General features: G+C 43.1%; 1 protein-coding gene and 1 non-coding gene across 9 annotated transcripts in view; one reads left to right on the top strand and one right to left on the bottom strand.

Annotated features, from left to right (window-relative positions):
* HECTD4 (HECT domain E3 ubiquitin protein ligase 4) overlaps positions 1-19,014 on the bottom strand; it is a 184,529-nt gene extending 165,515 nt beyond the window's left edge. For 5 of the 8 annotated variants that reach the window (XM_059139623.1, XM_059139624.1, XM_059139626.1 and 2 more), the window contains exon 1: positions 18,570-19,014. In XM_059139623.1, the coding sequence (XP_058995606.1) occupies positions 18,570-18,746 (177 nt within the window). In that variant the 5' untranslated portion in view covers positions 18,747-19,014. The remainder of the gene's footprint in view (positions 1-18,569) is intronic. The other 3 variants (XM_059139629.1, XM_059139630.1, XM_059139631.1) reach the window with 1 other exon arrangement.
* LOC131811992 (small nucleolar RNA SNORA67) lies at positions 7,030-7,141 on the top strand. The gene has a single exon (XR_009346225.1). It is a non-coding gene; the product is annotated as a small nucleolar RNA SNORA67 (small nucleolar RNA).
* Positions 19,015-22,198: the final 3,184 nt, after the last annotated feature.

The following is a 22,198-nucleotide window of genomic DNA, read 5'->3' as shown; positions in this document are numbered from 1 at the left end:
GTGGCTCAGTGGGTTAATCCACTGCCTTCAGCTCGGGTCATGATCCCAGGGTCCTGGGATTGAGTCCCGTATTGGGCTCTCTGCTCAGCAGGGAGCCTGCTTCCCTCTCTCTCTCTCTCTCTCTCTCTGCCTGCCTCTCTGTCTACTTGTGATTTCTCGCTGTCAAATAAATAAATAAAATCTTTAAAAAAAAAAAAATAGTGCTCAAGGTCACTACCTAACCATGGGAACAACTAAGTTAAACAAAAATTAATTTGAATTAGGATTTTTAGAATGGGGGTGCCTGGGTGCCTCAGTCGTTAAGCGTCCACCTTGGGCTCAGGTCATGATCTCAGGGTCCTGGGATCGAGCCTGCTTCTTCCTCTCCCACCCCACCCCCCGCTAGTGTTCCCTCTCTCACTGTGTCTCTCTCTGTCAAATAAATGAATAAGATCTTTAAAAAAAAAAAGATTTTTAGAATGATGATCCAAGTAAGGTATTTTCAATTAACTCTAATTAAGCTGTTTTCACAAATCTCCCGGGAATTCATTATTCTCTATGCAAAATTTGTTAAGTTCTATACAAAATTAAGGGTCTTTCTTTTTTTTTTTCCCTAAAGATTTTGTGTATTTATTTGTCAGAGAGAAAGAGCACAAGTAGGGGGAGCAGCAGGCAGAGGGAGAAGCAGGCTCCCTGCTGAGCAAGGAGCCTGACATGGGACTCAATCCCAGGACTCCAAGATCATGACCCGAACAAAAGTAGACATTTAACCAGCTGAGCCACCCTGGCATCCCCAAAATCAAGGGTCTTAATTCCATAGTGCTTATCCACATTCCAGATTAACAACACTTAGGACAACTGTTGTGATATGTTCTCTTATCTAAAGTGAAAATCAGGGGCGCCTGGGTGGCTCAGTGGATTAAGCCACTGCCTTCGGCTCAGGTCATGATCTCAGTTTCCTGGGATCGAGCCCCGCATCGGGCTCTTTGCTCAGCGGAAGCCTGCTTCTCTCTCTCTCTGCCTGACTCTCCGCCTACTTGTGATTTCTCTCTCTGTCAAATAAATAATAAATAAAAAATCTTTAAAAAAAAAAAATAAATAAAGTGAAAATCATAACTGCAATTAAAATTCCTAAAGTCTCACCTACACTACTTTAGTTCATCAAAAATAACTGCCCAGGGGCGCCTGGGTGGCTCAGTGGGTTAAGCCTCTGCCTTCAGCTCAGGTCCTGATCCCAGGATCCTGGGATCGAGCCCCGCATTAGGCTCTCTGCTCAGCGGGGAGCCTGCTTCCTCCTCTCTCTCTGCCTGCCTACGTCTCTGCCTACTTGTGATCTCTGTCAAATAAATAAATAAAATCTTTTAAAAAAAAATAACTGCCTATTCTTATCTTATTCTCCATTAACCTATGTCTTCAATTTGTGGTATTATTTACTTAATCCCACCCTTTCCAATTTGTTCTAAATGCCCTTTTTTGCATTCAGTTCAATCCACATCTACTGTCTGAGCTATGTTAGTGGATACAGAATAATGTAAACTAAGAAGTGGTTCATCTCTAAGAGATTATAATATAGTAAGGGAGATCAAGCATACACATAAATAACTTTATAAGGCAATGTAAGAAATAGGGAGGGTAATTGTTCCTAACTGTAGGCATCATGAAAATTTCATGGAGGAATGCCATTTGATCTGCATCTTTTTTTTTTTTTTTTTTTTTTTAATCTGCATCTTGAAGGATAAAGAACAGAACTCCAAAAGTGGAGTTTGGGCTCCCCAGAGCAATGGGACCCAGAGCCCCGACTGTAGGAGAGAATGTAGAGAGTTTGTGAAACAATGTCCCTGGGTGGATAGAGAGTAATGAGATAAATGACTGGAAAGGCAGAATGGAACCAAACCATAGCAACCTTGAATTATTATTTTAGTTCACAGGGAAGGTTTGGGCAAGGAAGTAATATAACTGTTAGCTTGAGGAAGATTACTCTGGTAGCCATGTGTAGGCCTGGCTGTATAGCTCTTATTTCAAAATAGTAGCCATTAACTACTGTCTCGGAGATAACAGGGTATCAGCTCAAGTGTTACCTAAATAGGAGAGGTACAGTGGAAAATCACTCAGAACTAGAGTTCTAACCCTAGCACTAACTAATTACATGACCTTGGACAAATCACTTGGCTTCTCAAAATTTTTTTCCCTGAAATAATATCTCCCCTACTGCTTCACAGAACCACTGAAAGGTCGAAATGAAAATAGTGTAAATGAAAACCCGCCAAAGATCTGGTGGTCATGCGGTCTCTGTCACAACCATTCATTCAACTCTGCATTGTAGCATGAAGGTAAATTAATGGTTTTGTCCCAATAAAACTTTATTTATAAAAAACAGACTGCTAGAGCAATGGCCACAGTCGCCAAACTGTGGAAAGAGCCAAGATGCCCTTCAACAGACGAATGGATAAAGAAAACATGGTCCAGGGGCGCCTGGGGGGCTCAGTGGGTTAAAGCCTCTGCCTTCAGCTCAGGTCATGATCCCAGGGTCCTGGGATGGAGCCCCACATCGGGCTCTCTGCTCCGCCAGAAGCCTGCTTCCTCCTCTCTCTGCCTGCCTGGTGGTGGGTATTAAGGAGGGCACATATTGCATGGAACACTGGGTGTGGTGCATAAACAATCAATCTTGGAACACTGAAAAAATTAAATTAAATAAATTTAAAAAAAGACAACTAGATATGACCCTGAGGGCCATAGTTTGCTGACCTCTGTAAAAAGAAGTACTGTCCAATAGAAATATGTTAGACATATACAGAATTTAGTATTTTCCAGGAGCTACAGTTAAAAAGGTGAAGGGGGGCATGCACCTGGGTGGCTCAGTCAGCTCTTGATGTCCACCCAGGTCACGTTCTCAGGGTCATGAGGAGCCCTGAGCTGAGCTTTATGCTGGGCATGGAGTCTGCTTAAAATTCTCTCTCTCAGAGACAATTATCATATGATCTCTCTGATATGAGAAATTTGAGAGGCAGGGCTGGGGGTCTGCAGGGTAGGGAAGAAAAAATGGAAACAAGATGGGATTGGGAGGGAGACGAACCATAAGTGACTCTTAATCTCACAAAAGAGACTGAGGGTTGCTAGAGGGTGGGAGGGTAGGGAGAGGGTGGTTGGGTTATGGACACTGGGGAGGGTATGTGCTATGGTGAGTGCTGTGAAGTGTGTAAGCCTGATGATTCACAGACCTGTACCCCTGGGGCAAATAATACATTATATGTTAATAAAAATAATTAAATAAATTTTTAAAAAAGATTCTCTTTCTCCCTCTGCCCCTCCCTCACACCAGCTCCCTCTCTCAAATAGGTAAGATAAATAAATAATAAAAAATAAAAAGGTAAAAAGGGGATGCCTGGCTAGCTCAGTCTGTAGAACATGACCCTCTTGATTTTGAGGTTGTAAGTTCAAGTCCTACACTGGGTGTAGAGATTACTTAAAAATAAAATCTTTTAAAAAAGTAAAAAGAGGGGCGCCTGGGTGGCTCAGTGGGTTAAGCCACTGCCTTCAGCTCAGGTCATGATCTCAGGGTCTTGGGATCGAGTCCCGCATCGGGCCCTCTGCTCAGCAGGGAGCCTGCTTCCCTCTCTCTCTCTCTCTCTGGCTGCCTCTCCATCTACTTGTGATTTCTCTCTGTCAAATTAATAAATAAAAAATCTTTAAAAAAAAATAAAAAATAAAATAAAATCTTTTAAAAAAGTAAAAGAGGGGCGCCTGGGTGGCTCAGTGGGTTAAGCCGCTGCCTTCAGCTCGGGTCATGATCTCAGGGTCCTGGGATCGAGTTCCGCATCGGGCTCTCTGCTCGGCAGGGAGCCTGCTTCCTCCTCTCTCTCTCTGCCTGCCTCTCTGCCTACTTGTGATCTCTCTCTGTCAAATAAATAAATAAAATCTTAAAAAAAAAAAGTAAAAATAAAGGCTTAATATATTTTAATTTAAATAATATATTTTACTTAACACATTATCCAAACATTTTCATTTCAATATTTAATCAATATAAAATGTTGAGATCTGGCGCCGGGTGGCTCAGATGGTTAAGCGTCTGCCTTCAGCTCAGGTCATGATCCTAGAGTCCTAGGATCGAGTCCCACATTGGGCTCCCTACTTTGCAAAGAGCCTGCTTCTCCCTCTTCCTCTGCGTGCCACTCCTCCTGCTTGTGCTTTCTCCCTGTCAGCCAAATAAATAAGTAATATCTTTTTTAAAAAAATTGAGATCTTTCAAATATTTTTTTTACATAAAGTCTTCAGAATCTGATGTCTATTTTATACTTTCAGCACATTTCAATCCCAAGTAGCCACATTTCAAGAGCTCAATTGGCCCCATGTGAAAGGTAGCTACCAATTGGAGAACATAGTACTGGAGGCTATTTAAGTAAAACTTCCGAACTTTGACAATACAAACACAAAGTAACAATTTGAACAATAAAAGAAACCAGAAGTATATAATTGTACTCTATTGAGAAATGAAAACAAGTGAATCTAGGGTTTTAAAAAAATGTCCCCCCTCTCCCCCCCCCCCCCCGAGATATCAACTGTTACTTGTTGCCTCCACTTGTTTAAAATGGCTTTTTAGGGACGCCTGGGTGGCTCAGTTGGTTAAGCAGCTGCCTTCGGCTCAGGTCATGATCCCAGCGTCCTGGGATCGAGTCCCACATCAGGCTCCTTGCTCGGCAGGAAGCCTGCTTCTCCCTCTGCCTCTGCCTGCCATTCTGTCTGCCTGTGCTTGCTCTCTCCCCCTCTCTCTCTGATAAATAAAATCTTAAAAAAATAAATAAATAAATAAAATGGCTTTTTATTAGCAACAGAATATCCTGATATAAAGTATATTAATGGATTTCTATTCATATAGCCTCAGCTGGCAAACATTCTCCTCAGACAAGGGAAAATTCCAAATTATCTGGTGGGAAAAACAACTGTTGTATTTCAAAAGAATTCTGTCACTTTTTAGGGGATAGTTTATTGTCTTAAAAAACAGTTTCCCTGTTAATGACACATGTTTGACACATGGACAAAAATCAGATTATCCAAGAAAACTACTATTAGTTAAAAGCTTGCAGTCAGTAGGTAATGGAAAAATTTATAGGAGGATAAAATTTTCTATTTAAGGAGTTTCAAAAATGTGGTCACTTTTATTTCAGAAAATTGCAAACTATGCAGGTCGTCAGCAAACTTGAACTAAAATAGGAGATGCTGGGAAAAAGAAAGGCCATCTCAGGGGCCCTTCACCATTTGCTTTTGGTGGAGCCTGCCCACCCTTCTCAGATAACATCTGCAAACGTGTAAAATAAAATACCTGGGATTATAAGCTCCAATAGAGTATACTGAATACCAAATACAGTATACAGTTACCAAAATGCTTTATTTGTGCTATCAATATAGGAGCTTCATTCTCAATACATTGAATAACAAGATGCAATGTTTACCATAATTTCTAAGTGACAGTGAGCATAAACAATATTTCAAGATATGTTCAACATCTACAATATGATATGAAAATATCAATGATTTCTACTGGTCATACAAAGTCACAGGTTCTGCCAGTACTACTAGGATTCTACTATATTCATAATTGAAGGAAATGCTGAATTTCATCTAAGGTATGAGTAAATGAAGATAAGATTTTCCCCATTCTAACTCACAAATACCCTAGATTCTACAGATGGTGCCTGGATTCTATTTCTCAGGTTCAAAACCCCCGAAGGAAGGAAACTTCTTTATTATAAGCTCAAAACATGCTTCCTCCAAAGTTTCCCACACATAGTTTTACCTTTCCACCCATTTTGCTCCTTTCTACGTTAAATAAACAAGTAATTGTCCCTCAACTACACCATGACTGGATGATCAGAAAGGAATCAGAAACAAAAAGTAAAGAAGGTCATTCCTCTATTTTGTACCTGTTTTGATGAAAATATGTTGACACAGATTGTCCTTTAATATATTTTTTTAAAGATTTTATTTATTTATTTGACAGACAGAGATCACACGTAGGCAGAGAGGCAGGCAGAGAGGGGGGGGCGGGGAAGCAGGCTCCCTGCTAAGCAGAGAGCCCAATGTGGGGCTTGATCCCAGGACCCTGGGATCATGACCTGAGCCGAAGGCAGAGACTTAACACACTGAGTCACCCAGGCGCCCCTGTCCTTTAATATTCTTAATTATTTTACTTCAACAGTAAGAAAAGCAAACATATGAATAGAGATAGGAGGTCCAGATTTTCTAGTCTGCCCTGTAAATAGTTACATCTATTATATTTGTCTTTGTTCATTTGAAATCAGTAACGCAAACTACAAAGCACAAAGCAAATACAGTAAACACAGGAAAGATCTATTACAAACCAAGGTGAACGTTAATACTTTGTTGGTATAAAACCACTACTCGAATGATGCTTCTGTAGTTATTAGAATTACTAAACCTACAATTTGCATAAAATGGTTTGCAAATTACACATCTCCTTATTGTTAATCTAAAATTGCTACAAACTGTGCTATGACCTAGTAATTCGGCCAACTGCAGGTTTCAGTAGAAACACAAAGGATTCAAGAGTGTCCACCCCAAGTGTCCCATCATGGAACATTAATTATTCTACAATTGTTCTTAATAGCACTTTATAAACTCAAAGCTCCTCAGAAATATTCAACATTATCAGGAGAGGAATCATGCAGCATGATTAAAAATCCCCTTAAATTATAAACTGTCTAGCAGTAATGGATCGCAGAAACACGCTTTAATAACCACTACAAATACATGATTTACCAAACTTTATGAAAGAAGTAACACTAAACACTAAACATTTTTTGACCTCCTCTAAGCTGGAATTATTTTTAAAACAGCAGATGTGGGGGTGCCTGGGGGGCTCACTCAGTTGAGCATCTGACTCTTGATTTTGGCTCAGGTCACGATCTCAGAGTCCTGGGATCAAGCCCCAGGTCGGGCTCTCCGCTCGGCGGGGAATTTGCTTATCTCCCCCCCAGTCCTTCCCTCCTCCCTCCCCCGCATACACTCTCTCTAAAATAAATAAATAAAAAGCCCGCCCGTGCCCCTCTTCAGGAAAGTAGCAACTTGGAAGACCATCTGGCATGCCTGAGGTTGCTTGGGGAGAGGGCATGTCTGTTTCTTTGCCTTCCTTTGGCTGCCTACACTCTCCACTGTGGCCCCTCCTCAGGCTCATGCTGATGTGTCCTCTCCCCAGACCTAGGCCAGAGGCACTGATGTACAGCACGTTTCTTTAGTCATCAACGATGACCTTCCCACCAACAGGGAAAAAACTACATCCACAGAATCGGTCCTGGTAGATGATCTGGCCGTAGGGGTGTGGCTATTAACATGGTGACAGAAGAAGACAAGAGGACTCTTTGAGACATCAAGACCTTCTACAACACCTCCATTGAAGAGATGGCCCTCAATGTCGCTGACCTCATCTGAGGGGCTGTTCTGCTACTAGGCCCACCCAGGATTCAGTCTGGGAGGCTGAAAAGGAGTAGGAGGGGGGAGGGAAGGGAGCCAAGGGATGGACATCTTGTTATTGTCATTTTTTTTCTTTGAATAAATGTCACTTTTTGAGGCAAAAAATAAAATAAAATAAAATTGCAGATGTGGGGCTCCTGGCTGCCTCAGTCAGCAGAGCACACAACTCTTAAGCTTAGAGTTATGAGTTAGAGCCCCATGTTGGGTACAGAGATTATTTAAATAAATAAACTTTTAAAAATAGCAGATGTGAGGAAAATGCTGTAAGGTACAGCAAGACAACTGTACTACATCCATGAATTACTATGCAGCCATTAAAAATTATGTTTTTAGGGGCACCTGGATGACTTAATTGGTAGAGCATGTGACTTTTTTTTCCTTTTTAAGATTTTATTTATTTATTTGACACACAGAGAAAGAGAGCACAGGCAGGGGGAGGAGGAGAAGGAGAAGCAGGCTCCCCTCTGAGAAGGGAGCCTGATGCAGGGCTTGATCCCAGGACCCTAGGATCACAACCAGAGTCAAAGGCAGCCTGCTGAGCCACCCAGGCACCCTGGACATGTGACATGTGACTCTTAATCTCAGGGTTATGAATTCAAGCCCCACATTAGGTGTAGAGATTACTTAGAAAAATAAATAAAATGAATAAAATAAATTGTGTTTTTAAACCTAATTTGACAAAATTGCTCCCAATAAGTGATAAAAGGATATAAAACTGTGTATAGCATATAATCTCAATTTTGTTTATATATAAAAAATATGAACGGAAGGAAATAGTAAAAAATTAATTAATATAACTTTTTGGATGGTACAACCAAAGGATATTTCTTCTCTCTTACACAATAGGTATTTTCTCGATTTTCTACAATATCCATGTATTACTTCCTTATAAGCAGAAAAGTTTTGAGTCACATAAAAATATAATTAACGTAATGTCAGTTATTTCTCATACAAGTTAAAAAGAAAAGTAGAGGGGCGCCTGGGTGGCTCAGTGGGTTAAAGCCTCTGCTTCCGGCTCAGGTCATGATCCCAGGGTCCTGGAATCGAGCCCCACATGGGGCTCTCTGCTCAGTGGGGAGCCTGCTTCCCCCCTCTCTCTCTGCCTGCCTTTCTGTCTACTTGTGGGCTCTGTCAAATAAATAAAATCTTAAAAAAAAAAGAAAAGAATAATTACCCTTTATACTGGCACGTAAGAGAGAAAATTTTAAGACAAGCTGTGTCTCAACAGTCTGCCTAATGACTACCATGCACTCTGAACACACTGCAGGGGCCAGTGGGTCTCTTCCCAGAGTGGGCAGCTCCCTGGCACGACTCGAGTCTGGCAGCAGCCCCAGACCATCAGAATTAAGAAGCTGCTCTCTCCTGCCTAATATGGACATGGTCTGTATTAACTGGATTACAGACCAAAATGAGTATATGTCAGGAGCACAGGAGATCAAGCCGCAAGAGAGGCCCTCTGAAATGAAGTGATAAGAGCCAGGCGGCACTAACGGAACATTCTGGCTTCTTCCAGCAGACCATGGTTTAGCATGTATTGCCAGGTACCTAGTTACATCTAGGGGCTTCCTCTTTTGGAGCGAGCGCTGTTGGCTTAAGCAAAGGATAAAATCAAGCAAATCCATGAGTTCTAAAATAATCTCTATGAGGGTGTAAGGAAAGGAGGTCCTACCAAACACTATTACTCCTGAGCATAAACTAATACGGTCACTTCGGAGAGCAATTTGGCAATATCTATTAAAATTTAAAATGGTCACCTATGACCCAGCAATTCTCCTTCTCAGGAACTGCTCTAGAGAAATATTCCAACATGGGCACAACAGGCGTGCAAGGGCATGCACTGAAGCATGGGTTTTTTTTTTTAATAGTGAAAAACTGAAGAGGGGGCCTGCGTGGCTCAGTCTGTTGAGTGTCTGACTGTTGGTTTTGGCTCAGGTCATGATCTCAGGGTCATAGGATCCAGGCCTGCATTGGGCTCTGCACTTAGCACAGGGTCTACTTGTCCCTCTCCCGCTGCTCCTCCCCACCCCCACTCTCTTTCTCTCTCAAATAAATAAACAAAATCTTTTTTTAAGATAGTGAAAAACTGGGCGCCTGGGTGGCTCAGTGGGTTGGGCTGCTGCCTTCGGCTCAGGTCATGATCTCAGGGTCCTGGGATCGAGTCCCGCATCGGGCTCTCTGCTCAGCAGGGAGCCTGCTTCCCTCTCTCTCTCTCTGCCTGCCTCTCCATCTACTTGTGATTTCTCTCTGTCAAATAAATAAATAAAATCTTTAAAAAAAAATAAAATAAAAAATAAAATAAAATAAAATAGTGAAAAACTGAAAACAACCAAAACACCTATTGTGGCAGCATGAATAACGACCCCCCCCACAACCAGATATTTAAGTCCGAATCCCCAGGACCTGTAAATGTGACCTTGGATGGCAAAAAGGACTTGCAGGTGTGATTAAATTAAGGCTCTTGAAATGGGGAGATGAGCCTGGATTATCCTGGTTGGGGTAGAGGGGGGTCCTCACAAGGGTCCTTATAAAAGGAATGCTGGAGGAGCCAGTCAGAGAAGACATGTGATGACAGATCTCAAAGCAGGACCACACACTCTGAAGATAGAGGAAGGAGCACAGAAGCCAGGGAACAGATTCTCCCCTAGAACCTGCAGAAGGAACCATACCTGCCAACAGCTGACTTTAGCCCAGTGAGACTCATTTTGGACTTCCAGTTTCCAGAAACGTAAGAATAAATGCAGAAATAAATTTGTGTTGTTTTAAGCCACTAAGTGTGTGATGATTTGTTAGCATAGCAACAGGAAACTAAGACACCCATCAGTCGGGGAATGGCTAAATAGGCTAGTGTTTCTGGAGTCCCATGCAGCACTTAAAAAAAATGTGGTAGATCTGTATTAGGAGACATAGGAAGATCAAAACATGTCATTGACTTAAAAAAAAAGGTTATGAAAAGATATGCCTAGCATCACATCTTTTCTGTAAGACAGAAAAAAATATTAAAAACTATGCATGCACACAAACACACATAAAAGTACACATTCAAAAATGATCGTGGGCCAGCTAGCTCAGTCAATAGAGCATACAACCCTTGATCTTGGGGTTATGGGTTCAAGCCCCACCCTGGGTGTAGAGATTGCTTAAAAATAAAATCTTTGGGGATACCTGGGTGGCCTAGTCATTGGGCATCTGCCTTTAACTCAGGTAATGATCCCAGGGCCCTAGGATCGAGCCCTGCATTGGGCTCCCTGCTCAGCGGGAAGCCTGCTTCTCCCTCTCTCACTCCCCCCACTTGTGTTCCTACTTTCACTGTGTCTCTTTCTGTCAAATAAATCAATAAAACTTTAAAAACAAAATAAATAAAATCTTTTTTTTTTTTTAAATGATCCTGGGGTGCCTGGGTGGCTCAGTGGGTTAAGGCCTCTGCCTTCGGCTCAGGTCAAGATCTCAGGGTCCTGGGATCGAGCCCCGCATTGGGCTCTCTGCTCAGTGGAGAGCCTGCTTCCCCCTCTCTCTGCCTGTTTCTCTGCCTACTTGTAATCTCTGCCAAATAAATAAATAAAATCTTTTTAAAAAATGATCCTATTACTTTTTTTTTTTAAGATTTTATTTATCTATTTATTTGACAGAGATCACAAGAAGGCAGAGAGGCAGGCAGAGAGAGAGGGGGAAGCAGGCTCCCCACTGAGCAGAGAGCCCTATGTGGGGCTCGATCCCAGGACCCTGGGATCATGACCTGAGCCGAAGGCAGAGGCCTTAACCCACTGAGCCGCACAGGTGCCCCAAAATGATCCTAATATCTTAAAAATTTGAGACTGATTTAACAGTAGAGGAGTAGATCGAGACCAGGATGAGGAATGGTGCACAAAAGGCACTTCAGTTTCATCGGTTTTACCATTTTTTATATGGATATAATCATGCATTCATTTTAAAACTTTTTAATGGGTAAAAATTAAAATTAAAAAATATGTTAATGGATACATAAATTGCGTTTTAAAAGGCAGGATCAAAGTAATAGTCATATGATATCTGCAGTCCTCTCTCCGTTTGAAGTAACCATGCGTTTGTCCCACAGCGGATCACCTGCTGTTATTTACATTGTCTACAGCTAATGACTAAACATCTTCCAAAGCAGACTACACTCCTTGTGTTCAGCCCGCAAGCACCATTGTAAAACAAGACGGAAAGAGGGGGAGGGAGGACAGAGCATGGGGCCCTTTCAGTACTTGACAAGCCTTTCATAATTATCACTACAGGTACCTTATGACTTAGGAAAGAACAGGTGCAGGACAATCCGTCCAGTAGCCCGGGCCAACAGGTGGCACTTTGCGACAGTCAATATGGAAGCCAAGAAGACAGATAATAATCAAAACTGATTTATTTAGCAAGACCTTAGGCATACAATTGGAGGAAAACTGAAATGAAGATTTTTACCTCATCTGCCCAGCCATACTGCAAACAAACTGGGAAGGAAGAAAATTCCAGAGGGATCACACACACACACACACATCCCCTAGCATCTCCACTATTCACTAAAAGAGAAAAAAAATTCTGTCGATGGCACAGTTTTGCTTTCCTATAAAATGGACAGCTGACTGAATATGCAAAAAACAACTTTCCAGCAACGTAGCACCTTATACAGCCAGTCCATACACACTTTAAGTCCATAATCACAACCCTCCTTATCTAACCCTTCCATTAACCCTATTATTACTCCCCTCTTACAGATGATGAAGCATGTAACATAATAATTTTCGAGCCTGGACCCTGGGCTAGAGCTGGACAGATCTATTTCCCTCTCGGCTTTGCTACTAACTGTATGATCGCTGTCAAGTTACTTTACTTCTGTGCCACAGTCTCCTTCTTTGTAAAATAAGGATAGCCATAGTAACAACCTTATAAAGTTTTTGTGAGGACTGAATGAGATAATGGGTGTGAAGTGCTTAGCACAGAGCCTGGCACCCAACATGCTGACGCTGTGGTCATGGCAGTAAGTAGAGGTGGGGACAATGGTGATGAAGTTGCAGTGGAAGAAGAAACCAGGGATTAGTAAAGCTATGGAACTTGCCCAAAGTCACACAGCTAGTACAGGACAGAGCCAGAATTTCAGTCCCAATCTGATTCTTTAAACCTGACTCTGACCTCTAGGCAAATACTGCTCCCCCCTACCCCCGCAATACGATACTTCATTCTAACTTTATAGCTAGCCAGCCAAACCGGAGGGCTGGGTGAGCCATTTGCCCAAGGTCACAGAACCCCGCACACAGATTCAATGACTCTTCTTCCAGTGCTCATTACTTACACTGTAATTAGCTTTACTCACGAGCAAAGGTAGTTTTATTAATTTATTAAATTATCTCTTCCAAATTTATAATTTGGAATCCTATAAAAGTATATAAACCGCTTCCAAAGGAATCTGACCAAAGGATAAACTGGCTGGTGGTATTCTCCTAGGAGAATAGACCAACATTTACAAATCTAACTTACCATCTCAAAGGTTTCATCTGAATGTGTCCTAAGTATTCAAAGCCTTAACTTATTCCAGTTGATCAACTCCTTCCCTTACAAAGCAAAACAACAAACAATGAACAAAAAAGTCTCCTAAGCCTTTTTTATTTCCTAAACAGTATCAGTAAAGCATTCTGGGCTTGCACAGGGTTTGTTCTAAAGAAATAGAACAGGCATACAATAAACTACACATATCTAAAATGGACAATTTGATGAGTTTTGACATATGCATATATACAGCTATGAAACCATCACCATAGTCAAAACAGGGAACATATCCATCACCTGAAATTTTTCCTCATGTACTTTTTTTAATCTAATTTTTTTATTGTGTTATGTTAGTCACCATACAGTACATCATTGGTTTTTGATGTAGTGCTCCAAGATTCACTGTTTGTGTATAACACCCAGTGCTCCATGCAATCCTTCTCCTAACGTCCTCCATGTTATTCCTTATGCTCCACAAGTAAGTGAAACCATATGATAATTTACTTTCTCTGCTTGATTTATTTCACTCAGCATAATCTCCAGTCCTATCCATGTTGATGCCAAAGTTGGGTATTCATCCTTTCTGATGGCTGAGTAATATTCCGTTGTATATATGGACCACATCTTCTTTACCTCATGTACTTTTGTAATCCCTCTTCCCATCCCTTCTAGTCCACTTTCATCCCCAGGCAACCACTCATTCGCTCCCAGTCACTACCAATTAGTTTGTATTTTCTAAAATTTCACGTAAGTGAAATCTTAAAATATGTATTCTTGTTTGTCTAACTTCTTCCATTCAGCATAAATCATACTGCTGATGGACCTACTGATGGACCTTCAGATTGCTTCCAGTTTTTGGCAAGCACAAATAAAGCTCCCATGAACATTCATGTTCAAGTCTTTTTTTTTTTTCCCCATGTTCAAGTATTGTGCATTGGTGTAAGGGTGTAGGGATGGGGTGGGTTCTTATAAACACACACACACACACACACACACACAATGGAAAATAAGAAATATTAGCTGAAATGTCTGAGTTCAAAATTAATCTAAACTGTAGGGTACAAAATATCTTGGTCAATTTGGGCAAGTTAATTAGCTTCTCTGCAAGATCCATATGTGCAAGGGGAGATTGTAAAGAAAACTGAGATAGGAAGCAGAAACCTTTTAGAACTTCCACAAATAAGCTGGTTTTTTCTTATAAATTCCCTTAAAAAAAAAAAAAGACTAATGTTCTATGACATGTAATACAAAATGAAATATTCGAGTTGTCATTTTTAAGTTTAAATTTCTCTTAAATTTATGTTTATTTCACACTTAAAAAAATAATTTCCTACATGCTTTCACTTTCTGCCAACAATAAGAAATTAAAATACAGGTAGCTGGGCGCCTGGGTGGCTCAGTGGGTTAAGCCGCTGCCTTTGACTCAGGTCATGATCTCGGGGTCTTGAGATGGCTCTCTGCTCAGCAGGGAGCCTGCTTCCCTCTCTTTCTCTCTCTGCCTGCCTCTCTGCCTGCTTGTGATCTCTCTGTCAAATAAATAAATAAAATTAAAAAAAAAAATACAGGTAGCTATTTTAAACACCAAGAAAAAACCTCACTCTGCATTTCTAATATATTCAAAGTCCTTATCTAATAGCCTTACTTAATCTGCATCCCCTACCCCCATCTTCTATCACTCTCCTCTTCCCCTTGGCTTACTGGGCTCAGAGCTCCAACTATGTTTCCCTCTGAAGCACTTGGCTCTTGCTGTCCTCTGTCTACGAGGTACTTTCCCCAGCAGCCATCTGGGTACCCTCTCACCTCCTACAGGGCTCTGCTCAAATGCCATTCTGTGCTTTCCTTTCCTGCCCATCCTATGGGAACCCTTCCCCACCATTACACCCCATTCCTCCTACCCAGCTATAATTGCTTCCCCAGCACTTATCATTTGAGGTATCACATATACACATATATAAATGTATTTGATTATTTGTTATTGTCTATATCCTCCCACTAAAATAAAAGTCTTTTTAAGACAAAGATTTTCTTTTATCCTCTGCTGTATCCTCAATGCCCAGGACAATGGGTCCTGCTCACTTCTGAATTCCACAAACACTTGTTGAAGAAATTTGATTACACATTATGTATTCATTTAAAAAAAACAAATTCTGAGGGACTTGTCTGGCTCAGTCAGAAGACCATGTGATTCTTGATCTTAGGTCATGAGTTCAAATGCTACCTTGGGTGTAGAGATTACTAAAAAAAAATAAACTTTAAAAAACACTTCTGTTTGGGGCCCCTGGGTGGCTCAGTGGGTTAAGCCTCTGCCTTCGGCTCAGGTCATGATCCCGGGGGCCTGGGATCGAGTCCTGCATTGGGCTCTCTGCTCAGCAGGGAGCCTGCTTCTCCTCATCTCTCTCTCTGTCTGTCTCTCTGCCTATTTGTGATCTCTCTGTCAAATAAATAAATAAAATCTAGGAAAAAAAAAAGAAAAAAGAAAAAACACTTCTGTTTAAAATTCATTAGAAAGAAAAAAAAATTTAAAGATTTATTTATTTGACACAGAGAGAGAGAACCTAAGCAGGGAGAGTGGAAGAGGGAGAAGCAGGCTCCCCACTGAGCAGGGAGCTGGATGCGGAACTCGATCCCAGGACCCCGAGATCATGACCCGAGCTCAAGGCAGTCGTTTAACCAACTGAGCCACCACCCCAGTAAGAAAATGCTATTGGTTGAATTAAAATGTTAAGTCAATGTTGATCCACTTTGTAGGATGGGTTCTTTTTTCAAATTGACATTTAACTTCGAGCAGCACTTGCAAAGTGAGAAGAACGCTGGAAATCAAAGGCAGGAAGGCTAGGATCTATTCATCTATCCTGCCATAACTAGCTTTACCACCGAGCTATAACCTCTCCTGATCTCAAATAACTTCTCTCTAAAATGAGGAAAGTGATTATTATCTCCAAGGCCCCTTCTTGCTCTAAAATTCTGAGAATCTACTGCAGTTAGTGCACACTTCTGCATTAAGGTTGCCAATCTTAAATTAGTCAGCTTAATCCAAATTTGTCCTAATCCAAAACTGTCAACTGAAGGAGTCTATCTAACTAGAAAACCCTGTGACGAAATGGCCATTGGTCAGCCAGATGTCCCCTGGAAGGAGAGGGTTAGAAGAGTGTACCCCATAGGGGTTAGGAGTGGCAGTATTTCAAAAAGTTTGTTTTTTATTTATTTTTAAAAATATGTTATTTATTCATTTGCGAGAGGGAAAGAGAGAGAACATGAGCAGGGGGAGCGGGCAAGGAAGCAGCAGGCTCCCAGCTGAGCAGCGAGACCGCAGGACTCAATCCCAGGACCCTGGGATCATGACCTGAGCCAAAGGCAGATGCTTCACTGAGCCACCAGGCACCTCTCAAAAATTAGTTTTTTTTAAAAGTTGATGAACCTCTAATCTTCCTCAAATATGAAAAAGAATACATTACTACAAAGGACATAAAAATATCTGTTTATACCCTAACTTTAGCTGGTTATGAAATTTAGATAATTACGAATAGAATGTCATGCATGCAAGGAGGATATCACGATCAGGAGCAGACATGTTAGAGATCAACTGACTTGGGTTAACGCCCAGGCTCTCTGTGTGTGATCTTGAGCAAGTCACATACTTACTCTGCATTTTGCTTGCCTCACCTGCACAATAGGCGCAACATTTATAGTTGTTACAATAGGTAACAGTAGTTAGCTTCTAGGATCCTTTTAGGAACTAAGTAAGATGATGTCTGACACACAGAATATACTTAATATTATTATTAAATAACTAAACATGAATACACCCACTCAAACACAGATCTAACAGCCACAGAAACATTCTTAGCTATCCATTTCTACTGATACAATACAGCCAATATAATATATAGCAAGAAAGAAAAAGTTCCTTACCACTGACAGTCATATTTATTACCCATACACATACTGGTTTCTGAAAGGTCAGAACATACATTTTCTGTAAGAGTTCTTTAAAAATCTAAAATCCAAGCCAGGAAGGTTTTCTTTAAGATCATTCTTCTGTGGAAAGCGCTGATAAATAATACATTTGTGCAGTAAACATCTTAGGAAAGCCAACTTAAGAGCTTAACTACTCCTATCTTTTTAATCCTAAAAATAAATATATTACATACAACAAAATTTTGGGATCTGCGAACTTAGTCTCTAAGGAACAAAGAGCATCCACTTTCCACATTTCACATTCAACAAAGTCAATTAAATAAAAAGATTCCACCATCATACCATGATACCCTTTGAGTTTTCAAGCCAATAAGACACTCAGACACTTGCTTTTTCTAGAATAGGCCCAAATGAGACACAAGAAAACCATAAACCTATGTTAGGAATTCCTATCAACTTGTATCTTCCCTTTTGAGTGGCTAGACTATAAAATAAGTCAATTAAGAGTTCACAACGGTAATGCTGCAACCTCAACCTCAAATCCAGGCACAAAACACGGTGGAACGCAGTCGCATCTCAAGCACGCCCAAACAAACGTCCTGGCCAACGCGATCGGATCACTACCGTTTCCAGAAACACACAGTAATGGGTTTTAATCCATTTCTATAAACGCTCCTTGTGCTGAAAGCCAAAGTGCATGCAAAACCGCAAAACACAAAAGATTCTTCGCATTCCGTTTTTAGCCAGAAGACAGGCCATCCTCTCCGCGCCCTACCCCAGGGAGTCCTCCTTGCGACAGTAAGAATTTCATGACACCCCATGCTACCTACACATCAAAATATCACCCCTCAAAGTGGAGGGGTCAGCATCGGCTGGCCTCGATGAAATGATACTGCCAGTATTCCCACCTCTGGGCAAACACGACACCAACTGAAGTCGGTGGAAAGTTCTAATCAACCGAGCATATTTGGTTTCCTTCTGCCCCCAAACCCAGCAGCAGCACAAATGCGGAGATTTTCTTTTGCACCTGCCACAGTTCCTAAGCCGCGACCCCCCCGAGCTCACGAAGGCCTCGAGGCCTAAAGCGCCCGTGACCCTTTGCGGAGAGCGCACGGAGGGCCCCTGTAGCATCACCCTCGCTGTCCACACCGCCCGCTTCCCTGACAAAGGCCCCGTGTCAATCCGAGGCACGACACAGAGAAGTTGCTGGATTGCCCATCACGGACCGACAGCTGCCAATACCCTCCCCCGGAGGGGAAGAAAAATCAACATAGAACTGGGAATGAGAAAACGGGAGGTATACAACGCTAAAATTAAAATGTCCCCAAATCTAAGCAACCTGGGTGTGCCCTGGAAGTGAGACCAGGGGGTCCATGGGGGAGGGGAGAGAGAGCCAGGGCGTGAAGGCCCTGCCGGGTGATAGTCTAATAAAATGCCGGGTGTCGGAACGCTCAGAATGAAACCACAAATGCAATCCCCAGCGGGCTGGAAGCCCAGAGGAGGCAGGGAGGAGGGCGGGCTGCGGACCTGCGGCCGCGGCCCCCCACCTGTCCTCCCGGCGCCCACACACCTGCCGGGGTAGCCTTCGGGGGGGCCTCGGGATGGGGGTGAGGCAGAGCGTGACGGCCCGACCCCGGGGATGCGGGGCGGGTGGGCTAATCTGCTGGCAGAGGCGGGGGAGCAGCCTCGCTCACCTCCAAGTCGGTGTCGGCGGCCTCCGGGGCCCCGAGGATCTCGCTGGGCAGCTCGGCCAGGTCGGTGACCCGGATCAGCCCGTCGTGCAGGAAGATGGTCTCCTCCTTCACCGAGAGCCACTGCGCCGAGTCCGCGGCCGCCGCCGCCGCAGCTGCCGCGGCCGCAGACGAGCCCATGGCCCCGGCTGAGGGGTTGACGGTGAGGAGCAGCCGCCCGGCCCGGGGGAGACGCGAGCAGGAGCCGCCGAGATCACCAGTCCATAGCAGCAGCCGCCGCGCCCGCCTGCAGCGCCCCGCGCACCGCCTCGCCTGTGCAGCTCCGCCCTAGGCGGTCCGAGCTGCCATCCCCCCGCCCCCGGCCCCGGAGACCCCGGCCCCGCCACCACCGCCGCCGCCCTGAGGAGCAGGACCCGCCTCTGCCGCTCAGCAGCCAACTGTCAGTGAGACGCCATGTTGGGGGCGGGGCTCCCGGCATGCCCCGCGGAGCGGACAATACAGGCTCCGCCCATCCGCTTGGCCCCGCCTCTCAGGACAGCCAGGGGCTCACCCGTCTGCGGGACCTGTGCCTCGCCCTTTACTCGGTCTTGTCCTCAGACTGACCTTCCCCTCTTTGTACCCCTAGACATTCCGGGCGCCCTCGGTCTGCAATCCACCGAGAGAAGAAGCCGCCGCCTCCCCTCCTCTACCTACTCCTGTATGCACTCCTCTCTCAGGGGGCAGACCCCCCCACCCTAGGCAGAACACGGAGGCTCACTCCCTGCTTTCGTATTTAAATAAGATATATGCAAAAATCTGGCACGGCTACACTTGTTCTTAAGGGCTTAGTAGCGCCCACAGTAGGTATTTCATATGTACTAAAATGTCTAATACCCAATAAGCCCCCACAACCTGATGTAAACAAAGCACGGGTCACAAGGCTTGGTGCCCAGCATCTGACAGTACGTGCTCCCTAGCGGGGCTGAAACTTGTTATATTCCACCAATATTTAACAGATTGACATGCACCTTAAATATATGCACGCCGTCCCATTTTTATTAAAACGTGAAAGGAAAGAACTATGTAGAGAAAAATGTGTAGGAGAACACATTCCAAATTGTTAATGTGAGTTGCTGTGGAGAGTGGGACTGGTCTATAATGGCTGAGGTGAAGACTGCGATCTTTGTATTGATTTATAATTAATTTTTTAAAATATTTTATCTATTTTATTTATTTATTTAACAGAGAGAGAGAGAGAGAGAGAAGTAGGTAGCGACGGGGCGGGGGGGGGGGGGGGCAGGCTCAATACCAGGACCTTGAGATCATGACCTGATCGGAAGCCAGAGGTTTAACCCACTGAGCCACCCAGGCGCCCCTGTATTGACTTATGATTAGAAAAAGCGCTCATTGGTATCAAAGGACTTGGAAATGTATGCATGTCCATGATAAATAAATAAATAAATAAACCAACACCATGCACACAGATGTTTATAGCAGCTTTATTCATGATTCCCACAACTTGGAAGTGACCAGGATGCCCTTCAGCAGGTGAATTCATAAATTAAGGTCCAGCCAAGCAATGAAATATTGAAAAGACATGAAGAAAAGAAAAGACGTGAAGGAAACATCAACGGGTGATACTAAGTGAAAGACACCAGTTTGAAAAGGTTATATTTGGGACACCTGGGTGGCACGGTCGGTTAAACATGGGACTCTTGGTTTCAGCTCAGTCCCTGATCTCAGATCCTGAGATGGAATCCGCCTTGGGTTCTATTGTGGGATTGAGCCCGGTGTTGGCATCTGCATGCAGCATGGATTCTGCTTAAGACTTTTTCTGCCCCTTCCCACTCTCTAAAATAAATAAATTAGTTAAGGGATGCCCAGGTGGCCCAGTCGGTTAAGCATCTGCCTTCAGCTCAGGTCATGATCCCAGGGTCCTGGGATCCAGTCCCACTGTGGATCTGGGAATCCCTGCTCAGCAGGGAGTCTACTTCTCCCTCTGCCTCTGCCTGCCACTCCCCCAGCTCGTGCGCTCGCGCTCTCTCTTTCTCTCTCACTCACTATCAAATAAATAAAATCTTTACACTAAATAAATAAATAAATGAGATTTTAAAAAGAAAAAAGTCTACATACTGTGTGAGTCCAACTATAGAACATTCTGGAAAAGACAGAACTATGGAGACAGGAAAAAGATCAGTGGTTGCCAGGGTTTGGGGGCATGGAGAGAGTGATGAGTCGGCAGAGCATGGAGGATTTTTAGGGCAGTGAAAATACTCTTATTTGGTACCGTAATGATGGGTACATGGCATTATTCATTTGTCCAAGTGCATAGGATATACAGCACCAAGAGTGAACCATAACGGAAGCTATGAACTTTGGGATGATGACGTGTGAGTGTGGGTTCCTCAGTTGCAACAAATGGACCATCTGGGGGGGAAAGTTGAAGATGAGGGAGGCGATGCATGTGTGGAGGCGGGGCGGATGTGGAAAATCTCTGTACCTCCCTCTCAATTTTGCTGTGAACCTTAAACTGCTCTGAAGAATAGTTCTCATAAAGAATAAATAAGCAAATGCATCAGAAGAACATTAAAGTGCATACCTTTGGACCCAGCAATTCAACTCTAAAGTTGTTGGTTTTTTTTAAGATGCTGCCTTCTTTTTTTTTTTTTTTAATTTTATTTATTTATTTATTTGAGAGAGAATGAGAGAGTGTGAGAGAGCAGAAGATCAGAGGGAGAAGCAGACTCCCCAAAGAGCTGGGAGCCCGATGCGGACTTGATCCTGGAAGTCTGGGATCATGACCTGAGCTGAAGGCAGTCGCTCAACCAACTGAGCCACTCAACTCTGAAGTTGTTTAAAGGAAATAATCAGCCCCATAGTCAAGGACGCATATGCACAGGTGTACAGGTCACTGCTGTTTATAAGAAGAAAAACGATAACCAGTCTAAACATCCAACAGTATGGAAATAGTTAACCATCACAATGGTATGTACCGTAAGATGAAATACTATGAAGTCATTCAGAATAAAACTTACGAAGAATATTAATGCAAGTGAACGCTAGTGATCTATTGCTAAATGGAAAAAAATCAGGCTAAAATAGTAAGGAAATTTTGGAATTCAATTATGTCTATGTATGATTACATTTTAAAATTACATGCATGTATGGGGTGCCTGGGTGGCTCAGTGGGTTAAAGCCTCTGCCTTCGGCTCAGGTCATGATCTCAGGGTCCTGGAATCGAGCCCCGCATCGGGCTCTCTGCTTGGCAGGGAGCCTGCTCCTCCCCCCTCTCCACCTGCCTCTCTGCCTACTTGTGATCTTTGTCTGTCAAATAAATAAATAAATAATTTTTTAAAAATTACATGCATGTATGACTATAGATGTAAAATAAAAGCCTGGAGGGTATCATGCCTGATGCAACATTTGGGTGAATCTCAGTAGTGCATTTCCGGCTGACTGGGGGGATCTGTGGAATGTTTTCCCAGTTGTCTTCCAAGAGCAAGTATGATTTTTAGAAAAAAGAAAAAAATTTTAAAAATAGAAGTTATCAGGGCACTTTGGTGGCTCAGTTGGTTAAGCATCAGCCTTTGGTGTAGGTCATGATCCTGGGGTCGTGGGATCAAGCCCGGCCTTGACGGGCTCCCTACTCAGCG

The sequence above is a fragment of the Mustela lutreola genome, chromosome 11 (assembly GCF_030435805.1).
Source record: "Mustela lutreola isolate mMusLut2 chromosome 11, mMusLut2.pri, whole genome shotgun sequence".
Classification (NCBI taxonomy): domain Eukaryota; kingdom Metazoa; phylum Chordata; class Mammalia; order Carnivora; family Mustelidae; genus Mustela; species Mustela lutreola.
The sequence above is the reverse complement of the archived record's forward strand: the minus strand, read 5'-3'. Positions and strand labels throughout refer to the sequence as shown.